At 38.0% G+C, this 25,942-nt stretch overlaps 1 protein-coding gene across 3 annotated transcripts in view; it reads left to right on the top strand.

The window, feature by feature from the left end:
• Positions 1 to 25,942, top strand: part of PCDH9 (protocadherin 9) — a 710,780-nt gene that overhangs the window by 238,918 nt on the left and 445,920 nt on the right. The window contains exon 3 of one of the 3 annotated variants that reach the window (XM_074931165.1): positions 3,745 to 3,762. The exons of the other annotated variants lie outside the window; for them this stretch is intronic. Coding sequence (XP_074787266.1) covers positions 3,745 to 3,762 — 18 coding nt within the window. The remainder of the gene's footprint in view (positions 1 to 3,744; positions 3,763 to 25,942) is intronic. 3 annotated transcript variants of the gene reach the window in all.

Below are 25,942 nucleotides of genomic sequence, written 5' to 3' on the forward strand. Positions count from 1 at the left end.
CCGGGCCCAGAGAGTTGTGGTGAACGGAGTTAAATCCAGTTGTCGGCCGGTCACGAGTGGTGTCCCCCAGGGCTCGGTTTTGGGGCCACTCCTGTTTAATGTCTTTATTGATGATCTAGACAAGGGGATTGAGTGCACCCTCAGTCAGTTTGCAGATGACCCCAAGTTGGGTGCGAGTGTTGATCTGCTCGAGGGTGGGGAGGCTCTGCAGAGAGACCTGGACAGGCTGGAGCCATGGGCTGAGGCCAGCTGGAGGAGTTTCCATAAGGCCAAATGCCGGGGGCTGCCCTTGGGCCACAACAACCCCCAGCAGCGCTACAGGCTTGGGGAGGAGTGGCTGGAGAGCTGCCAGTCAGAGAGGGACCTGGGGGTGTTGATTAACAGCTGGCTGAACAGGAGCCAGCAGTGTGCCCAGGTGGCCAAGAAGGCCAATGGCATCCTGGCTTGTGTCAGCAATAGTGTGGCCAGCAGGGACAGGGAAGGGATCTTACCCCTGTCCTCGGCACTGGTGAGGCCGCCCCTCGATTCCTGTGTTCAGTTTTGGGCCCCTCACTCCAAAAAGGACATTGAATGACTCGAGCGTGTCCAGAGAAGGGCAACGAAGCTGGTGCAGGGTCTGGAGCACAGGTCGTACGAGGAGCGGCTGAGGGAACTGGGGGTGTTTAGTCTGGAGAAGAGGAGGCTGAGGGGAGACCTCATTGCCCTCTACAGCTACCTGAAAGGAGGTTGCAGAGAGCTGTGGATGAGTCTCTTTAACCAAGTCATAAGTGATAGGACAAGAGGGAATGGCCTCAAGTTGTGCCAGGGAAGGTTTAGGCTAGACGTCAGGAAGTATTTCTCTACAGATCAGGTTGTTAGGCGTTGAAATGTGCTGCCCAGTGAGGTGTTGGAGTCTTCATGCCTGGAGGTGTTTAAAAGTTGGGTCGACATAGCACTTAGGCATATGGTGTAGTTGGGAACTGTCAGTGCTAGGTTAACAGTTGGATTAGATGATCTTCAAGGTCCTTTCCAACCGAGATGATTCTGTGATTCTGTGATTGTATAGAGGTTGGTGCTGGTCTTTTCTCACAGGTAATTAGTGATAAAACAAGAGGGATTGGCTTTAAACTTCAACAAGGGAGGTTTAGACTGGACATTAGGAAAAAAATTTTCACAGAAAGAGTGGTCAGACAGTGGAATAAGCTGCCCAGGCAGATGGTGGAGTCACTATCTCTGGATATGTTTAAGGGTCGTTTATATGAGGTGCTGGATGATATGGTGTAGGGGAGAACTCTGTAGAGTAGGGCTGACGGTTGGACTCAGTGATCCCAAGGGTCTTTTCCAACCTAATGATTCTGTGATTCTGTGTGATTCTGTGACTGAGTTTAGCACTTACTAAATGAAGTCACTGAAAGTGGATAGTGTTCCTGCAGAGGGGAACACTATATGCTTAGCTAAAAAGTGATCACTTCTTCCATTTGTACCCTGGTGTAATAGTTCTGAGTTGTCCAAAGGAAGTGATATTAAAAGATACCACTTTGTATTTTAAAAAGTTGTTTAATTTTCTTGCTCTAGAAATACTGGAAGGCTTCTTGCTCTTTCTTAAGCAACTTGCACCTACAGCACAGTCCAGTGGCCCTATGCAGATGTGGGGCTGTGCACACAGCTGATTGGGATTGGAGATGAAGATGACTCTTTGTCTCTTCTGTCATGTTGAATACTAGGACTGGCATTTGAGAAGCCCTTTTGAATGAGTAGCTTCAAATTGATCCAGTTTGTTGAAAAGCTTGAGGCCCACTGAATTGAAAAATAGAATTTGGATTGGAAAAAAATGATAGATTTCAAGTCACTATGCAAGCTTTCTGAGACAGGATTTTGCATTGCAGCAGTCATTTAGAGTGTGTAACTGCTTATTTCAGCATTCTTTTAATTTAGTAACTTTTCCCCCACTAAACTTGAAACAGAAAAGTATTTATGTGTGTGTGTATACATGTCTCTCTGTGTGCATGTACAATTACTAACACCTATATATAAGAAATAATTAATTGAAATACCTCCTAATGTTTAAAAAGGGTTAGAAGCTATATCAATGTATTTTCTGATCACGTTGCAGTTGTGAATACCATGTGTGATGTATCACTTTACTTAGATTGGTAGAAGTTGCAATATGTGGTTGAAACCCATGGTTATAAACCTAAATGATGAACTACAGGATTTGTGGGTAATCAATTACTGTGGATTACAAATTTTTTAAGACTTTATTAATTTATCAGCTGTTAATAAATAAATGAATTGTTAATGGTGTCATGCGAACACACAATATGATAACTTCGTTACTAAGCTTTATTGTTTTTTCTTTCAGGAGATCTTATGACTAGAATCTTGTCGATTTTTTTTTCTAATTGTAACATCATGAATCAACAATTAGCTTTCTGTTTGCATAAAAACTTCAAGCTGTGCACTTCAAAATCAGATGTGGAAGTTTATAGTAAGGTTACAAGGTGTATTTATTCTTCTTTTTGAAAACAATATAGGAATGATGAGGACATTTAAGGCTTACTGCTTAAATGTTGTTTTAAATCATATATTTCCATGTGTTGTCCATTCCTCTAGAAGTTGTTGGTTTTGATTAGAGGCTAACAAAAGTATCTGGAAAATTCCATTCTTCAAATGTCACAGCACTGATCACAGCTGTACACCTAAACATTTATTATGTCCTTGTCTGTCTGTTCTCCCTCCCCAGAAAAGATTGCCTGCTGGGAGAGCAGACTCAGGCCTTACTGACAGCTTGAACCAAGGGATTATAAGAAGTTTTCACAGTCCAAACAGAGGACAATTTACAGGCTAGCGAAGAATTTGATCATGCAGATTGACGTGCCAGAATTCAAAACTGTGACCTGCTGCTGTTCAGGTTACTAGGACAAACGTAGCCATTGGGACCAGGATTAGCAAATTAATTAGAACACCATGTAAACTTCATATACTATGTCATTTGCTAAACAGGACCTATGTCATTATACATGTATTACATCACAGTTAAAGGAAAAGGAAAGTGAAGGAAATCATTTACGTAAACGATATAATTAGAATCCTATAGTCTTTGGAGTGTCACATTACGATCTTCAGCTTTTATAATTTGCATGAGTTGCCTATGTTTAATCACAGTAACACACTCCAGGGTGAAATGCTTTCATGAAAACTAACAATTTGGCATTGTCATATATTACAGTTTGACATAATAAAAACATAAACTCCTAGAAAGTTTGTAGACATTTAAGTGAAGAGCAGGGATATCAATCATTACAGTAAGTAATGCTAGCAAGAATAATACTATTTGGGATAGATTTCATCATTTTAAGGTTTAAACTAATTTCTCACTATTAAAAATTAGGATGAAACTATGATTCGGATGAGATGACCTCCAAGGTTTCTAGTAGGTACAGTGGGTTTATTCTGAATGATACTGGTAACAGCTGGAAACGAGATGCTGGATTTAAATGAAACATTCATTTGCCTGAAGTTTTCTTATCATTTGTTAAATTCCAGAATGGAGCTGTATGCTGTTTTCCAAGGTGGGACAGTAAGTTTTATAGCCTACAGACAGGCATCCTGGGTAACTCTGTTAAATATCAAGGCTATTCAGACTTCCAGCTGCTAATAGCTGGTGAAGCTTTTGTCTGTCCTCAAACAGTATAGTGACTCTTGGTCCAGAGTAGTGTTTGCACAGAAAGGAGACACATAGTAGGACTATGGGGAAGAAAACAGAATACTTCCATCAAAGTGGTAGTTTACTGTGGGTGCAGAAGGTGTATTCTCACAAAGGCTGTAACTGTAGTTGCTTACACTTTTTGCATTTATAGATGCAATATGTCTGAGAAGCTGATCAAGGCAGTGACTTGCAATCTTGTGCTTAGTTTATGGGAAAACTCAGAACTGACATTTGGTGGCTACACATAAATAAAATCATTTTCTTCTAAGGAAAAGTGTCATACTTAAAATTTGATATTTTTCTTCTCAAAATGAAAGAAGCCTTTGGCATAAAATTTATTCAGGGTCACATTTCACCCATAACCTGTTTTTTTCTTTTTCAAACCTGTACCTAGTTACACTTTAATATTTCCAGTCTCTCTAGATTGTCAACATCATTGTATAATAACCAACTTATTATAGAAAGCAGCAAATGCCATGCTGCCAATCACTTGTCCATCACACTAACAGGTGCGCTGCCATTGTCAGTGTCAGGCTGAATACTGGGGATCAGTTAGACAGGTGAAGTAATTTACTCATCTTGTAGTGGCAGAAGGGGACACCTTATCAAGGAAAAAAGAGAAGTGGCTTCCCTTGGCGCATTTGGTATGTGGCTATATAACTTGGATTTATAGCCTCTGTGTAGAAACTGATGCACAGACCAAATTTTACTCTAAAAGGAGGAAAAAGATGTTCTTTTAGGTATTATGCAAGAATATTTGTTTTTCCTTTCTCTTCACCTTATTGACTGTCATTCTCATCCTTTTCCCCGACCCCCATCCTGAACTTTCTACTATTGTCAGCTTAGCACACTGCTAGATGCTAAATCCTTGAAAGATCTGTCAGTCTATTGGAGTAAAAAAAACTCCCACAAGCTTCAATAAGAAATAGCAATTCTGTGCATTAAAATATTTCCCACTGCCACTTTTTTTTTGGCAGTGTTTGGAATAGAGGTGTCCAGAGCATGCTTTTACCAATTCATCCAAGGAAGAATAAATTTAAGAGTTACTATAGTTGTACTGATGTCTGTCTTCACCTGTCCTAATCTCTGTAGCCATGACAGCTGCTGGTTAATACCCAGAAAGTTTCTGGGGGCAACAGAGAAAGTTGCTTTATTTAACTGTCTTTCTCTGTTACTCTCAGTGTGCTGGACAAATTTTCCAGTATCATTTGTGACCTCCTGACTGGAGCTTTAAACAGGATGGCTAAGCCTGGTGTGTTTGTACTTGTAGCTTCTGACTAAAACCATCTGTGGTCAGGTACAACCAGTAATTACCTGGGCCAGTAAATAGAGCTATTATTTGTAACAGGGATCTATGAGTCTTCAAAGTCAGAACGATAGAGGCAGCCTCAGACTTAATTGTGGGAAGGAAGAATTCATGGTAACGGTTTTGAAACCTTACTTTTATTGAAGCACAGAGAGCTATGTCTGGTTAGTAAACGAAATACTGGAGGTTGATTCTAATTTATTTACGGAAGCATTGCTAGGAGTACATGTACCCTCACACTAGAAAATTTGGGGTTTAAACAAACACTTGCTAAAGTGTCAGGCTTTTTTAGGATACTGCTAATAATAGGTTTGACCTGTGGGTTGACAGGAGGATTTGTGGTACATTGACTGTCTTGTTTAGCAAATGGCTCCCATAATCTCCAGTTCCATCATCTAGATATGTAGTTCAGCAGTTCTTGTAAACAGCAGAGCTTTCCCTGCTTCTCTTCTCTGTCTACCAAAATGTAATGGGCAGTGCTGAAATTTCAGACGGCCTTGGGCACAGTATCACATTATACCTAATCTGATGTAATTACAGGCTGCTTCCAACAAGGATGCTCCCAGCCCTTATACCCTTGTGCTTCCTGTTGCTTATCTTGTATCCCTTAAAAGGAAAAAAATAAAATGTTCGTTTCCACTAATCAGTAAGAACCAACTATCTCCTAGCTGCAGGAGTGTTGGGAGATGAAGAGGACTAGGATTATCTTTTTCAGTGGCAGTCAGCAATTAGGTGGAGGGTGAAACTGCACCTGTGCAGTCCTTTCCTGTTCTGCATGCAACCTGTGCGAATAGGCACCTAACCTTCCCTCTCTTTAATTTGCTATTATTTGCCATAAAGCGATAGAAGCCCATTACCATCATGTGTTAACTTCTGTGTTGAGACTTTTTGATGGCACTGTAATGTTATCTCTGTTTAACTAGTATGATGTTTACTGGTATTATAAAGTATTATCCCACCAGAACATTCTGTTTACCAGAACAGCCTGCAACACTAAAGCCTGTGATTGTAAAAGAGATTTTTTCTTTTTCTTTTTCCTTTTTGATGTCATTTATAAACTTCAGAGCCATTGACAAATTTGAAGGATTTGATCCAGAGCATGTTCTTTCTGGTTACTATTTTGAAATTCAAGATGCTAAACAGGAAAAACAGGAAAGTATTTTGCATAGTTGGAAAAATGAAACAAAAGCCAAACATTGCTGAAAATAGCTCTTTATACTGAAGACCTAAAGAAAACACTTTGTTTTCTCTTAAAATCCATTTTGTATTTTAAGTTGGCATTCTTGCACCGTATTAGAAAACTGGGCTCAGAAACCGCAGATCAAGGTCAGGTCCCGGAAAGAGCCTGAGGCTTTATCTACACAAAGCCCCAGAGCAGGATGCACATATCAACTGATAACATTCTGACTGAAACTAACACAAGACCTTCATATGTCAGCCTTTCTCCCTTTCTAACCCCTTCCTAGAGAAAGAAGTGTGAGTGCACACCCTGACTGGATGCTAGTCTGTATGATAATCTGGTAAATCAGGCCCCTAAGGAATGTTTAAATGCATGCAACCACAAAATTTCCATCACTATTGGGATTGTTGTCTCTGCATTAAGAAAAATAGAAGCCAGGTGATCCTCAGTTCCAGGTGGCTGGCACAACAGGGCTGCCATTATGGACGTGAAGTTTAATAGAACACAGGGTTTAGAAGCAGGACAAACTTGGTTTTTGGTTAAATGCTATTTTGGCAAAATACATGTTTTAGCAAATGCCACTGCCATTTCGGTTTGAGAAAGGATTTGACGTCTGAGAACTGAAACACTGAGAACACCTTCTAAAGGTATAGATCAGGAAATACATTTATTGCTGTTTATTCATAATAAAATGTTCAACAACAACAACAAAAGACTAAAAAATACTTAAATTAGATAAGAAACCTCTCCAATGACATAGACTGAAGATTGAGATTTGCAGTCCCCTATACATATTTTTCTCTCTCACTTGAATGGAGATTGCAAAGATTAGTTTCGTTATCAGAGCTATATTGACTTTCTTTTCATTTGCAGAGGTACTTTTAAAGGTAAATTATGCTGTTCTCTGACAATAAGCATGCTAGTGTTCTTTGCTGCTTGTAGTTCTCTCTATAAATGAAAACTGTCTCTAACGCTGGCAGTCCAGCTCTTTGCATGACACTTAAATCTCCCTTTTCTCTCTCACTCTTACAGTTCAGTTTCTCAAAAAAACCACACCACACCACCTCTCTTTCAATGCTTTTATATATTTTTCTATTTCTGCTATGTAGTACAATCTAAAAGGAACACAGTCTTTCACCAGTTCTGATATTATGGTTTCCCACCCAGTGATACAATTTTGTCTGAAGTATAACCAGTGCTTTCAGATCTGGTGTGTAAAGCTAAGTGTCTGCACCCATAGTGAACTGAATAAAAATTGCAGTTAAATATACCCCATATGGATTCAGGAGCTGAGCCGTTAAGTGTCAGGTCTGAAAATGTTGGTCTGTGTGTTCTGTAGCAATGAAAGAGGGAAGGAAAGAATAACATTAAGGAAAAATCGTGAGGGCTTTTCTTTCTTTCTTTCTTTCTTTCTTTCTTTCTTTCTTTCTTTCTTTTTTTTTTTTTTTTTTTTTTTAATCAGAACACATTTATGATGCTGTCATCAAAGTACATGTGGAAGCATCTCTTTAGAAAAACTGAATTCTTTAACTACATGCTGTTTTTTCAGTAGCAAAGCTGCACTGTAAAATGCTAGGAAGTTCTTCCTTCATCACTGGATTGCTTTTATGAACATATAAAAGCTCTAATAATAACTTCATTTTTTGAGGTCTGTACACATTGCAGGATTCTGGTAGTGCTTACCACAGCTCAGAGGAGCTGTATACAGTGTGACGTGTTCAGGCACCGTTTTGTGTGTGGTTTTTTGTTTTCTTTGTTTGATAGAGCGGTGAATAAAGACACCAAATTTCAAAGGGTTTCTGGTTTAAAGAGTGAATATCTTTTTCTGCCTGGAAATTTATATTCATAAATCTCATCGGCATGATCAGGAAAGTAAAACACTGTCCTGATGAAAATATACAGAGCTCCTAAAAACCTATTGTGGTGCTTAGAGCACAGAAGGCTGAAATTCTGCTTTTATAGCTAAAATTGTTACAAAATTGAAACCCCAGAGGCCAACTCCAGAGAGGAACCATGTGATCACCTCGTGTATGTGTGGTGGTTCATTTTTCAACAATTTTTTTAACAAGTTGCCATTTAAATGTTATCACAACAACAAGTCACAGGGGATTTCTCATGTTCTGATGTTAACTTGAGGTGCCATACTGGCAATTGCATGTAGAAAAATAGTTGTGTTGGGTTTGTTTTTTGTTTTGAGTTTTGGTTTTGTTTTTTTTATTATTTTTTTAATTTTTATTTTAAGATTTCAGCTTCCTGTTCTTAGAACATATTTTAAAAGACATGTCTCAGTTGCAGTTTTTTTGGGGAATGCTTGTACTTCTGCCAGTTTACATCTCCCACTGGGAGTCACTGTAGAGCAGGGATTACCTTGAATAGGTTTCAACAGATTAAACAAACCACCAAAAAAAGCTTGTCTTTATTTTTACTTCCTCTCTCTACAAATAACACGGTAGGCAGAAGGGGAATGAATTACAATTTAGTATGTCAGCCTTAACCAGCATGTATCTCAGGAGGTTTTTTTCCAACTTTACTAACATGTGAGTAAGGTAATATTTGAAAACTCCTAAACATAATAGCAAACATGTATATGATATCAAACTTCTAGGAACATGTGCTAAATTTCTGCACTGTTGCTACATTGTAATTTTATATTTCCATTCTGAGTCAAATGTTCTTTTTTGTTTTGCCTCTGCTTTCTGGGACTGAAAGGCATCTAAATTTTGGAGCATTGTATACTGACACAAACCAAGTGACACTAAACAAGGTTTTCGCTAAACAACAAACTTTGCTTGCTTTTACACTGAAGGAAAGATCTTTTATTTTTATTTCATTTGAAAAAAAGAGTAAAGCTTATTCCTGCACGCATGAGCCATGGTTCTGTAGATGCTGTTGTGATTTTTGCTCATTTGCCTTCGAGGGCTGTTGAAGTCAGTTGATATTTTTGCATTTAAGTTGATCATTGAGTTTCAAGACTGAGGAAATATTGTACCTATGTACTTGGAGCCCACACTTTACCTGGTGTAGAAAAATGCAATCCATATAGTCTCTCATGGTGTATGGCCACAGATCATTGCTGAGTTTATATCCGTAAATGTTGCTCTGTGTGAATAAAGGAGAAGTGGCATAGCATCTTTGAAATTCTACTTGGAGAGTACAAGTAAAATTCTATTTGAAAGATAGGCCACATGCAAAAGATTTTATCTTGTTAAAATGTGGCCTCATGTCCTATCTGTATGTAACTGCAGGCATTTTTCCACATCATAATACTACCTTCGCTGTTCTAGCTGATTCCCTGTTAGAATCTGTAATCAGTTTCACATTTGTCTCCAAGCGAAATCCCTTCTTCAGTAACTCCATCCATTAAAGGTGAAGTCATGCAGCTTGCTTCACTGTTGTGTGATTACATATTAATTATATAATACAAATTCATATTGTTGAAGATACTTTATAGGATTCTTTGCATTTTTCCCCTATATTGATCAAGGATGGGTATTTCTTCTGTTTCTTCTACAAGCCTTATGAACAAATTATTCAAAAAATAATTCCCAAGCCTTTCAGGAAACAGTTGTATATCATTCTACTAATAAAAATATTTCTTTTTTCTAAATAAGTTAAATGTTTAAAGTGTATGCTTAAGGTTTATTTATAGATTCCCACTTTTTTTTTTTTTTTCAAGGAAAAAGCAATCGCTTAATGCTTTCTCATCCTGAATTACTATACAAATGCCCAGCAAACAATATCAGTTCCTCTCAACATTTGTATTTGTGCACTGCACATATTTTATAACAACATTCTTTATGCTGTTGTTGGTGATATTTTATATTACAAGTAAGAATAAGTGCAGAGCATGATTCCTAGTTACAACTGAATTGGGGAAAAAGGAGAAAACTAGTTAATTTTCCCCAAAACTTGTCCTAAGCTTCTGAAAACTTTGTTTTTAAAAAAGTTCCTTCATATTATTTGGAAAGTAAATTAACCTCTACATCAGTATATTTTATTGTGGATGAATGATAGTGGGATTAATGCTTATACACAGAAAGCATGACACTGTAAATCATGTCATTCTTGAAATGCAGTTAGAGTTAAAAACGTAACTACGTGAAAATGACAGTATGGAGTTCCATATTTATTCTTTCTCAGTTATTTCCTTATTAAATGTGTTTAGCTTGCAAGTCAAAAAATAATTTTTCTTAACTGCCAGCTTTTAAAACTGAATTTGAGATCTTAAATCTGTCTCTCATCTCTACCTCACAGAATGGAGTTTACTTATTGAACCTTAGATGCCAGTCCTTGTTGGTGACGGATGAGACAGAATAGTACTCAGCTCATTCTTCCCTGTGATAGCTGGAGTAACATTACAGCTGCATTGCAACTAATTATGAAAACTTTGCTAGATGAGGAAACAAATGCAATTCTGTAAATAGAAGCTGTTATATGGACTGAAAATATGTAATTTTTACATCTTAAGTTCGTTGGTGTATACCAAAGCAAGTTCAAACAAATGGAGGTGTTATTATCTCTCCTTTACAAGGAGAGAAAATACAGCTGAGAGGTTGGAAACTGGGTTTCCAGTCACCCAAAGTCACAAAGTCTTTTCATAGCCTAACGAGTATCACTTTGATTTGCTAGTAATAAACAGATATTTTAACTTCCTGAGTAGTTGCCTTACAAGATAATGCAGCTGTAAATTCAAGGGTTGTCAAATGGTCCTTGCTTGTCTGGGAAGCATATCTTTAAATTCATTTTGATGTGCACTAGGGTCTTTTCTATCACTTTTCTTTTCCATTTCTTATTAATTTTTCCCCCAGAACAGAAACTATTAATATCTTGATCTCTTTCACCTGTTTTCTGTAGAGAAGGCAGAGCCTCCAGGTTGGAGTATGACCAGAATTATGGAACCAGCTGGTACAGTGTCCATCATGTTTCTAGGCTCCTTTTCTTCCAGTCACCTATCTTCTTTTCCATGTAGCACAATTGAGCCAGTATTTGACTCAGTAAAACATAAAGATTTAAAACAAAACTTTCAGTCCACTTCTGCTAAATATTTTGCTTGGCAGAAGCTACATTACACAATAAATGAGTCTTTTGGAAACAGCCAACTGCTTCATAAAAAAAAAAATCTCCTGTTCCTTTATTGCTTTCGGGGGAGAACAATGAAAATTCACTGTTACTGGCCACATCAACCTGAATGAAAGCCAAATAGGAAAATTGAAAATGATTGTCAAGTTCATCATATCTAATACAATAGAGGCAAATTAGAGTTATCTGCAGCAGCAGAAGTAGCAGCAGATTGCATTATAAATCATCATATCATTGACAGTCAATTACATTCAAAACTTTCCAAGCATGAGGCAGCGGCAGTGTTTATCTACTAACAAACTTATTCAAGCCAGAAAACAGTGTGGGTGCATGAAAAGAATTTCTTGGGGGTCTGAAGGGTTTGCATTGAAAACTAAAGTTTCAGCAAAAACATATTCCATGAACGGTAGAAAGGATGAAGCTTGGTTAGTTGTGAAATTATATCTTTAAACCTATTCTGCCTTTCTTCCACTGCAGTAAACCCACATTTGCCAGTCTGGGAGAGCCCTCCAGTAATGTCAACTTCTCTCCAATCTTCTCAGCTTCATTACCGCTTCTCCTTTCACAATACTTCTAGCTTCCTTTTGAGTTACCAGCATTTGCTCCTTTCCCTTGTTATTTTGTTTGTTTGTTTACAATTTGAAGTACATTTTTAGTTTGTCTCCATCAAAGTAAGTAACCTTGAATTTTTGGGAATCTTTAACTTACGTAATGGATAATGTGATTTTAATTAAATAAATTCTAATCAAATAGATTGCATAGAAAAATAGTGTAAGTTGAGAGAAAAGTCTTGACATTATTTTACCAATCAGTTTATTGTACAAATTCTGGGAATTGGACTGAACCCTCAGAATTAAATATTTTTTCTACTGGAAACTACAATGGTTGTACTTTCTGGCTGTTCCCATGGCACCAAAAAGAGCACAAAGCAGGAGCAAAAACTTTAGGCCCTGGGAGGAGGGTTTGTGAGTTTACTGTAGTGCGAAAGAAGGAGAGAGTACTCCATACGATGATCCATCTACTTTTTTGATAAGCATAGAAAGCCCTGAAGCAGTAACACAGTGTAATGCAGGGTTAGTATTGATCTTATATCCATGTGCCTGTATGGAGTGGGATAGGTTGTTGGGTTTTTAGGAGAAGGTCTTAAGTTTATGTTTATTTTTTTCTAATCAAATCTAGGTAAATCTCCAGAGGCTCTCTTTTAGGATCAGGTTTCTTCATATTTTCGGAATGATTTGAGAAGATTATCATGCAATAGAGCAATGAATCACTCCAACATTAAAATGGGTAAAGAGTTAAGGCTGAGAGCTGTGCTGCTGTTTTGCAGAGTAAATGATTTATTTTTAATAAGAAATAAGAGACTTCAGGTCTGAGGTCTTCCTCCTGCAAGAGCTCTCCTTTGTGCTCTGAGTGCCATCCCATCCCAGTCAGCTGACTCCAATTATACTGCATGGACACATGCCTGTGATTCATTCTCAATTCCAGTCCTAAACCACCAAGTAATTTTTGTCATTAACCATCAGCCCTTGGTGTATCTGAGATGAGAGGGGCATGAAGGTGAAGAGCCAACGTGTTACAGTTGCCACACATCTCTGCTGAATTTTAGTTTTTCCACACCTGAGAACTGATCTGTGGATCTCTAAAATTAAGTAGCCAGCTAAAGTGCTAAAGTTAGCGCTTCTTGGGTAGTTAAAAGAAAAATAGAGGTAACTGTGGAAGGTGGTTCAGATATTAGGTGGGTTAAATCATGCTGAGAATCTAGAATAAAACCTGAGTTAATGTGGGTATCATAGTTAGTTGCCTGAAGATAGGTAGGATGAACCTATTAAGGCTAAGATCAGAACGAACATGAACAGGAATTGTTACACTGATGTTATTTTGAAGCACTAATAAATTAGCTGAACGGGTAGAAAAGAAAGGCTTGTGCATAATGGTGAAATCAAAATTGTGTTTCCGGTTTTACATGTCTGGGAACAATAAAAAATTCTCTTAGCTAATGTCTGTATAAGGGAAGTAAGGAATAAAAATGTGGATACTTTGGGTGGAATTCAGATGGTTGAACATAGTTGTCCCATGCAGTTTGGGATGCCCGGGCATACCCCAACTATGCTGCTCTTCTAGAATGGTGTAGCTGACCTAATAGTCCTACGTTCTATCTACCCTATGAGACAGCAGAGACATCATAATCTGTCATGTAAGGGAATCTCTGGGGCATTTTAAATGGCATTAGACATCTCTGTTTAGAATCTTATCCAGTCTTTGGACTGTTGTCACATTATGAAATGCCAACTACAAACCAGAAAACAATTATGCAGTCAGTGCAGCTTGCTTTTGTTTTAGTAGAAGTTTCATTGAATCTGAGTTGAAACCTAAATTTCTGCGGTTAGACAGTTTAGCATATTTTTGAAAATTCTCAGTTTTACTATGTTCTTCATACAATTCTGACTGTAAATCAAAGCTTTATTTATCCATCTCCTTTGCCTCTTTTAGCTTTTCATGAAACACTTTTGCACCCACTATTGAAATAGCAAATGCTAAATTTAGTATGTAAGTAGTTTTGTAGAGGATTATGTTCCATATCCTTACCATATTAAGAAACTGTGGTGTTTGGCTTGCTTGTTTGCTTTTAAATGCTTCTTGACAGCTGGGGTATGACAAAAAAGCTTTTCTGTATGCTTGTTCTGAAATTATTTGAACTTACATTATCGAGTAGCCATAAATAAGCCCTATTGACCCAGTTAATTACATATGCTTTCACACATTTCACATACTGATTTCTGTCGTGTGCTTTATTCCAAAGGAATAAGTCAGGGCCGGTAACTCTGTGGGTGATATTCCAAGAATGAGTTAAGCCAGAAGGACTTGATTATGTTTGCAAACATATATTCCAGTAACCGTGAATAAAATACTATATTTCATATTATGTTTTTGATTACTTGAAATTGAAAGGTCTTACCATTGTGTTATCATAAATACAAAAGCAAACTTGTGATAGGAACATTAGTTAAGATCAAGAATAGTGATTTGATCTCAATAGAATAAAAGACTATTCAAATCACAGTTCAGTTTTTTCCTTTTAAATCCATTATACAACTTCAGTAATCTTTTGGGACAGTTTTTCACTGGTTTTCTTTTTAGCTATGCTCATAAAAAATAATGTCTTCATTTTTTCCCCTGTACTGAGCTACATGATCCCGCTAGTATTAACTGAAATTAGTAGGACACCTATCTTGCTTAATGCTGTGTATGATTCTTTATTTTAAATACGGAAATTGTTTCTGGAAACTCAATTTTCTGCTTACTAGCTTTAAATGTTTGTTTTGATTTAATGTTTCGAGCAGACATGGACAGGGCTTTTACAAAGCAGTTCTGACATATTATTAAGTAGCGTTTAAATTGTAGGAACTCATTTGATACTTAGTTCTTGCTCTCTTATTGAAGTGTATGTATTGCCAACTAATGTTTAGGAATATGTTCAAACTCTTGAACATATCAAACACTCAAACCCAACCCATTTCATATTAATGCCTCCTGAATTTCAGCCTTATCATAAGACTTTGTATTATAACAATATCTTCCCTACTGTTGCAGGCCCATCTTTACTAAAGGCAACATGACCCAATTCCTGTATTTCCAAGGAAAAGTTTTAAAAAGTTCTTCTCTTTCATGAAGTGATGCTATCTTTGTGGGTTTATTTTGTATTTCTTAGTGGATTGGGGTCATGGTGGGGTGGGTACAACTGTCTGTCTTTATTTTTAACCACTTCCCAGTGGGAAACATTTTATCGGTAAAAAGCCCAATTAGAAGATACAGAAATGCATACATTCTCAGGGTTCTGTAGTATACAGACAACATGCATAATTTATGTAACACATTTGGGAATTGTAACTTCTTTCTATTATTTCATAGGAAGGAAAATGATGGATTGTCAAATCATGCTACATGTTTTAATTTTTGATAGAAAGAGCTAATATGTTTATACAAGGTCACTCAACTCCTGTAAGAAAGGTTGTTAATGTGAGAAATTATTTGCTGAGGTAAACCACCTTTGTTAGACAGCAAAATTCATCACTCCAGTCTTGTTTAGGCATGTAAAAAACACACTGTGAATACACCTAAAATTCAAGGGAATTAATGTTTCAGCCAAAATATTTTTAGGCTATCCTAACAGGAATGCTGGGTATCAATGAGAACTGGTTTCAGTGATGTTGCTGCAAATGGTATCCCTGACATGGTCCAAGGTTTAGGTTGCCAAATGCCAGCTAGAGTATCATGACATATGACTGAGTGTTCAGTGACCGCACAGAATGTGTTTACCACCTTCCTGTTTGCAAAGGAGTAAGATCAGTCCTGCAGGTAGTTACTGTGAAGCAGCTAACAAGATGTAAATACTGATAAAGTGTAAATGCACCTTATCAAACAAATTATATGCCTTTTAATAATGTGAGATTTCACAGAATCACAGAGCCATCAAGGTTGGAAAAGATGTTGTAGTTCATTCAATCCAACCATTGACTTAACACTGACAGTTCCCAACTACACCATATCCCTCAGCGCTATGTCAACGCGACTCAAACAACTCCTGGGATGGGGACTCCACCACCGCTCTGGACAGCCCATTCCAACACCTAAAAACCTGTTCTGTAAAGAAATACTTCCTGATATCCAGTCCAAACCTTCCCTGGCACAACTTGAGGCCATTCCCTCTTGTCCTGTCACTTATTACTTGGTTAAAGAGACTCATTCCCAGCTCTCTGCAACCTCCTTTCAGGTAGCTGTAGAGGGCGATGAGGTCTCCCCTCAGCTTCCTCTTCTCCAAACTAAACACCCCCAGTTGGCCTCAGCCCATGGCTCCAGCCTGTCCAGGTCTCTCTGCAGAGCCTCCCTACCCTTGAGCAGATCAACACTCCCACCCAACTTGGGGTCATCTGCAAACTGACTGAGGGTGCACTCGATCCCCTCGTCTAGATCATCGGTAAAGATGTTAAACAGGAGTATCCCCAAAACCGAGCCCTGGGGAACACCACTTGTGACCAGCCACCAACTGGATTTAACTCCATTCACCACAACTCTCTGGGCCCAGCCATCCAAACAATTTTTTATCCAGCAATGCGTGTGCCCATCCAAGCCACAAGCAGCCAGTTTCACCAGGAGAATGCTGCGAGAAACGGTATCAAAGGCCTTACTATAGTCAAGCTAGACAACATCCACAGCTATAACCCCATCCAATAAGCAGGTCTCCCTGTTGTAGAAGGAGATCAGGTTTGTCAGGCAGGACCTGCCTTTCATAAACCCATGCTGACTGGGCCTGAGCATCTGGTTGTCTCACATGTGTTGTGTGATGGTACTCAGGATGAGCTGCTCCATCAGCTTCCCGGGCAACAAAGTCAAGCTGACAGGCCTGTAATTTCCCGGATCATCCTTCCGACCCTTCTTATAGATGGGCGTCACACTGGTCAATTTCCAATCTGTCGGGACCTCCCTGGTCAACCAGGACTGCTGGTAAATGATGGAAAGTGGCTTGGCGAGCACCCCAGCCAGCTCCTTCAGCACCCTCGGGTGTATCCCATCAGGTCCCATAAACTTCTGTATGTCCGTGTGATGTAGCAGGTCACTGACTGTCTCCTCCTGGAATGAGGGGGGGTTGTTCTCCCAGTCTCTGTCTTCTGGCTGAGGAGGCTGGATTCCCCCAATACAACTCATCTTGTTATTAAAGACTGAGGCAAAGAAGGCATTAAGCACCTCAGCCTTCTCCTCATCACTTGTTAACATGTTTCCTCCTGCGTCTAGCAGGGGATGGAGGCCTTTCCTGGTCTCTCATTTGCTGTTGACATACTTATAGAATCATTTCTTCTTGTCCTTGATTGCTGAATCCAGGTTAATTTCGAGCTGGGCTTTAGACCTCCTGAATTCCACCCTGCATAGTCTCACAGCGTCTTTGTAATCGCTGTGAGTGGTTAGCCCCTTCTTCCAAAGGCTGTAAACTCTCCTTTTCTCCCTGAGTTGCAGCCAAAGCTCTCTGTTCAGCCAGGGTGGCCTTCTCTGCCGTTGGCTTCTCTTACAGCACCTGGAGACCGCCTGCTTCTGAGCCGTTAAGACTTCCTTCTTACAGAGTGTCCAGCCTTCCTGGACCCTCTACCCTTCAGGACTGTCTCCCAAAGGATTCTGTCAAGCAGGTGCCTAAACAAGTCAAAGTCAGCCCTTTGGAAGTCCAGGATGTCAGTTCTGCTGCCCCTCTCCTGGCTTCTCTACAAATAGAGAACTCTACTATTTCATGATCGCTGTGCCCTGATTGCCCTCCAACCACCACATCATCCACCAGTCCTTCTCTGTTCACAAAGAGGAGATCCAGCAGGGCACCTTCTCTGGTCGGTTCACTCACCAGCTGTGTCAGGATGTTATCTCCCACACATTCCAGGAGTCTCCGGGACTGGTCCCGCTCTGCTGTGTTGTATTTCCAGCAGATGTCTGTGAAGTTAAAGTCACCCACAAGAACAAGGACAAGCGATCGTGCGAGTTCACCCAAATGCCTGTAGAATATTTCATCCACGTCTCTGTCCTTGTTGGGTGGCCTATAGTAGACTCCTACTACAACATCTGCCCTGTTGGCCTTCCCCGTTTCTATCGCAAAAAATGTGCTCTCCTACTTGTGTTCAAAGCAATCATAACAGTCCCTAACATAGAGCGCCACACCACCACCTCTCCTTCATTGTCTGTCCTTTCTAAAGAGCCTGTAGCCATCAACTGGCACACTCCAGTCATGGCAGATATCCCGCCATGTTTCTGTAATAGTCACTACATCATAATTTTCCTCTTGCCTCATGGCTTGAAGCTCCTCCTGTTTGTTACCCATGCTGTGTGCATTGGTATAGATGCACTTCAGATGAGCTGATGTCTCCAGCACCTTTTCACATTTAGAGGTCTTAAGTCCAGTCTGAACGTTCACAGATGTTACCACAGTTACTGATCCATCAATATCCCTTGCATCTTTGTTGTGCTGCATCTCTCCATCCCTTGCCTCCACTGAGACGGCAGGGTGAGGGTCATCACTGGCATAACAGCCCACAAACTCCAGTAATCTACCTTTGGTCTTATGTCTGGGAGTTCCAGTTTTGTCCCCTTCCACCTTCACATCCAGTTTAAAGCTCTCTCAATGAGCCCAGCTAACTGCTGACCCAAGATCCTTTTCCTCCTCTGGGACAGGTGCATCCCATCCGGTGCCAAAAGGTCTGGTGTTCTGTATACTAACCTATGATTGAAAAATCCAAAGCGCTGCTGGTAACACCAGTCTCAGAGCCACAAGTTCATCTGTAATCTTCTTCATCCATCCCCACAACTTCTTTTAGACTTATGCTTTTTTGTTGTTTTCCTTTAAATAAGTTTTCCCTTCATGAAGTGGTTGCATTTTAAAACACTTCATCGTTTGTCTCTCACCCAAGTCATGTTTCTGGAGTCCCATTATATTAGTATTAATCTTGTTCTTTATACCTGCTCTCTGTAGTTTTAAGGAAAACAATGTTGACTTTTTTTTTTTTTTTTTTTTTTTTTTTCAGTTGCTAGCAAGTATTAAAAACTGTGTTTCCCAGGACTACTGAATTTAGATTGTAAGTGAAACTTCTTCAAGATGGTGATCACAGAACCGAATTCTGTGTCTAGTTATCAAATGTTTTTCCCTCTAGATAATACAGTACCAGTATTTATAGTAGTCATGTTTTTGAATGGTCAACTATCAGTCAACCATTAGTCACCATTAGGGGAAAAGGTTATTCTGAGACATATGGGATTTCCTGAAAAAGTGCAAAAGTTTTTGCAAAGAAAAAGAGAGTTGTGGGATAGGGTGTGGGGTATTGTTTTGACATTTTGATGAGCTGAGTTTATTAATCTAACAGTTATTTGTGACCCTATCCAACTGTCTAAGACTCAAATTTTGAACATGTTTGAAAAACATGTTTGAATAAACACTTGGAACCTACACGTCACTGTTCTTTCTCACAGAGAGGAAGATGCATAACAGTAGAATGAGGATAATGGATTTGGACGAATTTAGGGAACAGATAAATAGGGTCCTTGAGGAAGATCACCTGAGCTATATTGAGAACTGGTGACACAGACTCTTGTAGAAGTACAGCTGCAGACACTTTTGAAATGCACAAAAGGGACAGGCAACACTGTAAAATACTGTTATGACTACATCAGAAGCTCTTTGATAACCTGAACCAGAAAGAAATCATAAAAATGGAAAAAAAAGTTATACATAACTAGGCATGAGAATAGCAAAATAGCCTAGAAACAAAGATAAAGTAGTACCAAGTGAAAACTGTATGTTAGTTAGAAAGTGGTGGGGGGAAAACAAAATGTCTAGGTCAATCTCATATAAAAATAAGAAAATCATATCTTTCCATTATGAAATATAAAGAAGAGAGCAAATACAGGCTGATGTAAAGAAAGCTGAAAAATTCAGTGCTGTTCTTTTCTTGTCTTCATTCGCCATGATACAGAATTATTTGACCAGATAGATACACAATGTAAGGGTACATGAGAAATGTGAGGACATAGGGTATATGATGAGGTACATGCTGAAGTATAGCTGCCAAAAAGAAAGACCTTAAAGAAGTAAAATTAATGAATAAAACTAAAAATTCATTAATGAGAGCTTTCTCTGAATCTTTTACATTTTGAGAACTCATGGAGATTGAGGGAGTCGCTGGGGGTTAGAGAAATGTAAATATATTTCTGGGCTTCAAAATAAGAAAAAAAGACAACCAGGATGTCATAGCCAGTCTGACCTGAATCCTTGGAAATAGTTTAGAGAAAGTTATTAAAATCTACAAGAAGTTAATTTAACTCTAGAATGCTTTTGACAGGGTAATCAGAAATCTGTAGAAATCTGTAGATGTAACATACCTTGAATTTAGTACACTCTTTCATTCTGTCCCACATGATATTCCTGTAGGCAAACTTGGACTCCATTTAATCAATGTCATGTAATGTATAAGAATCAACCACTTACTGTTATCCTCCCTTCAAACCGTGAAGGCATGTCAACAGAGTCCTGTATTCATCTGTCCTGAACAGAGTAGTATTTTCAGTGTTTTCATTAATAATTTTGATGATAGACTACTGTATCTTTGTAAAACTTGCAGATAAAATCAAGCTTTTAACAAAGTTGACATGTGTAGGGGGCTTGCTGAGAATCAGCATTCAAAATTTTGGAAAACACCTTTCAAGTGACCAGTAGATATTCATTCAAGTTTTGTGGTAAATGTAAAAGTCAGAAAGGAGAAATCAAATGCACCAAGACAAAAATGTCTGGCTAATCAGGTGATAGTTGGTCAGAAATGAAGCACGAATTAACAGTGTGATCCTGTAAAATATCTGAACAGAATTACTGTGTGCAAGATGTGGAGAATAATTATTCAAGTCAGTGCTTCTGAGGCCATATCTAGTATGCTGTTTAGTTTTGGTCATCATGGTTTAAGGAAGAGTTGAGCAAGCTAGAGAAAGTCCAAAAGACAAGACTGACAAGGGGTTTTGAAGACATAATCTATAAAGAAATGTTGATAGACTTTGTTTTATTTAATCCAGACAAGAGGAGACTGAGAGAAAATATGAGGACTCTTGTTACGTAAAAATCTGTTGCAAACAGGACAATGATCAATTGCTTTTCTTGGACACCAGATGAAAAAGAAGAATAAATTGAGTTAATCTACAGATTAGGGTTAGGTTAGGAGATGTGAAAGTTTATCAGGCAGTAAACCATTGGAATAAATTACCCCCAAATATTTTATTTCCTGGAGTTTTCCTCAAGTTTGGCAAATGTCTGACAGATGGGTCAAGTATAATTGCTTTTCTTGCTTTTATGTAGTTGAAGTAGATGTTCTGTGAGATCTCATTTCCCATTTATTAATATAAATCCATAAAATTTATATTTATTGTACCAGATTTATCATGCATTTTTGTGCCTCAGTTTCTTAGCCTTAAAATACAATAGTAGTTCTACATTTGGTAGTTGTGGTGGGAGTATATATATATGTGTGTGAAATACTGAGATTGCTTGGATACTGTGACAATGGAGGCCATATACATTTATGCTGTAGAGTGATAGACAGCTACTCTATGAAGTCATTGTGAAAATGTCATGTCTTTGTCTTAAATTCTTGCTTTCTATTTCTGGGAGATTGGAAGTTACAGTGGCTTCACAGAGTTGTAAAGGAAGTATCTAACCTCAGTTGTGCCTCTTGGGACCCCTTGGACAATTTTTGGAGAAGTTATTTGCATATCTCCAATCAACTCTTTGGCAAGTATGGGAAAAGTTCCCAGCTGCCAGTTTTGACAGCCACAATTCTGGCAGCTGTTAGTCTTGAAGGGGAAAGAGGAAAAAAAGAAGAAGTAATAGCATTGGTATTTTTGTAGAGCTTGGTGACATTTAATATTACCTGCTGAAAATAATAAAAATAAAAAAGCACGAATGAGAAGAAAAGGATTCCAACTCATGAAGCAGATAATAGTAATTTAGTATTTTAAAGCAACTCCATGACTATTTCATCTCTGAACAGTTCCACTTTCAGCTTGTTAAACTGAAAGTAGAAATAAGAAATTACAGGTTGAAGGCATGGGGTTAAAAATAAATTCTCAAGTGGGCTGGCAAACTGCAACTTCTTGGGAAAAGTAGTTTAGCTAATGTCAGTTTTCTGTTGCAATTTTCACAAGAAAAGGTCTGGTACTGCTAAGTATCTCTCAAAAGGGAGATTACTTTAATATAATGGTAAAAATATTGAATAAATAATTTTTTAAGTGTTTGAAGGATTTAGGGACAAAACTTTGTGAGAGGGAGAGATACTGTTTCATATATTTTATTTGTATTTGCAATATTTTAACTCTACTTCTAAACAATAAAACAGGCTTTCTTTAACTTTTCAATTAACTGTGTGGTAATTTTAAGAAAAGATCATGATGTGGTTTGGCACTAGTTGCTGTTCATTTTAGTGGGATTTATATTTTCATTCACTAAGATACTACAGTATTCTGAATGCAAAACTGATGTTATAGGAAATTTTGCTTGAGTAGGAACCGCATAATTTGACCTGGAGGTCACATTAGTTATTCTCTTGTATTGAAGTATCATGGGTAGTATTAATCTGTATTTGTCTTTTGTTTTTTGCTATATGTTATCATGATGCATTGTCATTATAATAACAAATAGCCTGTCAACACATTTACTGGACCGCAACCCTCTTGGGATAATCACTGAATTTTCATCAAGACTGCAATGATTAGTGTTTCTGATTATGATAATCAAATAACTAATTAGCTATCATGTTTCAGAAAAGAGATAAAATTAAAAATGTTTTCAGAATATGTTAAGACTGAAGTTTTAGCTACTTACACTTTTTTTTTTTTTTTTTTTTTTTTTTCAGAGAGCTTAGAGCATGTAGGAAGAAATGGAAGTTGCTATTTCTTACGAAAAATGGACTGAGTTGTTTCTCACTCTATCCTTATATAAAGACCTGTACTTATCTTCCTTCCCCTTATTTTTGACCAGAGCTGATTCAAAAACATGGTGAAATTACCACTGGACTTTGTAACACAAGATAACACATTTTGTTTCTGGGGCTTGTATGTTTCTTTTCCCTTTTCTTTATATTTTGTGCCTTTTTTTTTTTTTTTTTTTTGTGAATTTTCAGTCATGTTAAAGTCTGATTAGCTGTCAGTGTAAAGGTAGAGAGAGATCTCATCTTCACAGATTGCTTCACAGTGGTGCTGTATTGTGGTGCTGAGATGGTATTCTTCTCACCTTTACGTGTATTTTATCTTTTTGTATTTGTACATGATGAAAGCTTGTGGCGCTGTTTCGTTCAGGTTTCCTGCCTTCAGAAGCAGGTGTCTGACTGGAATGTCTGGTTTTTTTTTTTCTTATGTTTTGATTTGTTTAATGGTATGACAGAGAATGAGGGCAACATAAGGAATGCAAAAGTTTGTTAAAGGATTCATTACATGCAGTTCCAGTTCCTTGCTCATTCCCAGAACTATTGTTGTATCCAAATACTTGTAATTGCATTGTTTTCCATGCTGTCCTTCATCTGTGTTCATTTTAAATGTCACAGAGAGAGGTGGTGACATTATGCTAATTTGTAATGGATTCCAGTGTTACATTGCCCCATTTCTTTGACCTCAGCAAAGAGCACTTGCTGAGAAGAACAGAGGATGATTACCTCCCCTCTGAGCATGAACTAGCTGCTATGCCTACATGACCTTGGATTCAAAGAATAAACTCTAAAATTGCTGTGCAGAGGTTATACAGGTTTTGTGCCTAAAACAAAGAAAGGATTTCAAAGAGATTTTTTTCCCCTCTGTGGCAGAGTTTATAGATTCTTCCTCATAAAATATATCTCTCATTCAGAAATTCCCCTGTCTAAGCTCGTGATATCAGTTTTCAGTGAATGTGAAAAGAAATGTGGCGTACATATATTTAGGATATGCTCTTTAAGAGATACCAAGCTTTTACAGGGGAATTAGATGAAAGACTAAGTATTGCAGTTTATTATGAGTTCGTGGCTGGAGTTAGACTGTACCTGTATCAAGATAAGGATCTCGCCTGAAATATTGCTGTGGTTTGATCCTCCTGCAGCCTAAATGCAGGAAATATTGAGCTCCCGACTACAAAAAGACTCTCAAAGCAACCCCTGAAACTATATCAATTCTATACTGCTAGAATATAAAAAAAAATGGTGGCAGGATCAAAGGCATAGTTCAGCCATTACTGCTCCTTTTAAAAGAGAACTGAACAGGGTCATGTGGGAGGAACCTATGAATGGTGGAATTGAAGGAAGATTTCAATCTCCCTTTGAAAATACACTGGCATTAATATGATTTTGAAGAGCATGAATAAGAAGCTCTACAGTCAAAGCACTGCTGCAGGAGCAGGTTTTTGGCCTTTTTTACGTCAGTCACAATTACACCGGAGCTCCAAATAAGAGGTGAGTAAAGCCTGGGGACATGATTCTGCATTCATTCCTCACCCAAAACTCCCCCTCATGCTCAGTGGGAGCATAAGGGGGAGTTTTGTGTTACGCAACACTGCTTCAGTTCTTGATTCTGGTTCACAGTGAAACATAAATCCATTGTGCAACTTCCTTATTTCTCCTGAATCAAACAAATCAAAATCAAAGACAAAACCCCAGTAAACAGATTATAATTCCTTTGGGGAAAAATAATCTGGTTTTCTCCAGATGTGTTCTGGTACTTTGATTTTAAAAGATTAGGGTTTCACACATGATGAAAGTCAGAGGCTATTGAGCTCTGTCCAAGGAATAACTGATATTTTCATATAATACCTTTGAGTTTTGGTCTTGACACTAATTATTTTATTTTCTCTTGATGGTTATCAGATTGTTAACGGTACTGAACTGAAATCTCTAAGACTAGCATGACTTGATGGATTTGATATTTTTCCACCAGCAGCATAGGAAAAGTAGAATTGTGTCCTAAACAGATGCAGAACAAATGCCAGTTGTAGGTTACTGTAGCATTTTTCCCTCCATCTTAAAGACAGATTTCATTCGTTCTTGAGGGAACAGACTTTAGCTTTGGTACCCTTTTGGACTTCATAGATTTTAAAAATTCAGAGCAGGCTAGACTGTTTGGCGGATTGAAAATCAGGGGAAAAACAGTGATCTTGGTGAAAAAAACCAAGCATTTCAGTCATGCTGAACATCTTCCAGTCTTCATATTTAGTATCTTTTTCCCCCATTGAAGCTTGCTTGTAAATGTATGTTCTGCAAAGCTGGCAGAGAAGAAAGCTTAAGATGGTATAGAAAGATGATTTTAATGTTCATTAGAGTCTTATGTTATATTATAGACCAGGTTCATGAATCAATTTAGTTACAAATGTCACCTTTGTCCTGATTTCATATCAGTGAATCATAGTCACTGCTCTAATGTACAAGATTATGTTCTCTATCTAAAATCTAAAATGATCACTTGTGTGGATATGCACATGTACTTGTGCAGGTAATAAACGGGGGGTTTTTTGTGTACTCATCCCTAAATTTAAGACCCTAATACATTATTAAAACCTACTAAAATAAATAATATTTCTGTTAGCTTTCTATTCCCCTAAATTTCTAAACATATTTGAAGAAAAGCTGTGGTTTGAACTCCTTGCTTACATGTCCAGTCACATTCTGTAACAGCTGCTGAAATGCATCTGCTTCTGGGTGGATTGTGACAGGTGCTTAAAAAGGTATCTTCCATTGAAATTGTATTACAGTTTTTATAACGAGAGGTAAATTGGAACTCTGAGCTAAAATACAGCTATTTTCCACATTTAGACAGGCAATCACTTATTTTAATCAGATAACAGTATTACAGTGTTGTACTTCACCTGTTTCAGAAATAAGTTTCTGTTGAAATATACTGCACGGGAGGTTGGGGTTTTTTTAAGCACTGCAGCAAGGTCATATTTCATATTAAATACGTAAAAGGAGTTAATTCTGCAGTAAAAAGATAAGTTCCTAAAATTGTACAATACAAGTAGTATGTTCACTACATTTACAATACTTCAGTTCTTTAGTAGTCAGTCTACTTAGCAGCAAATGGAATGAATTCCTTCAGCTATTAATGAAAATATCTGATGTATTCTTCCTAAGGCAGTCTTTGGACCAAAATGGCATTCATATTCATCTGGTTG

The sequence above is a fragment of the Athene noctua genome, chromosome 1 (assembly GCF_965140245.1).
Source record: "Athene noctua chromosome 1, bAthNoc1.hap1.1, whole genome shotgun sequence".
NCBI lineage: Eukaryota > Metazoa > Chordata > Aves > Strigiformes > Strigidae > Athene > Athene noctua.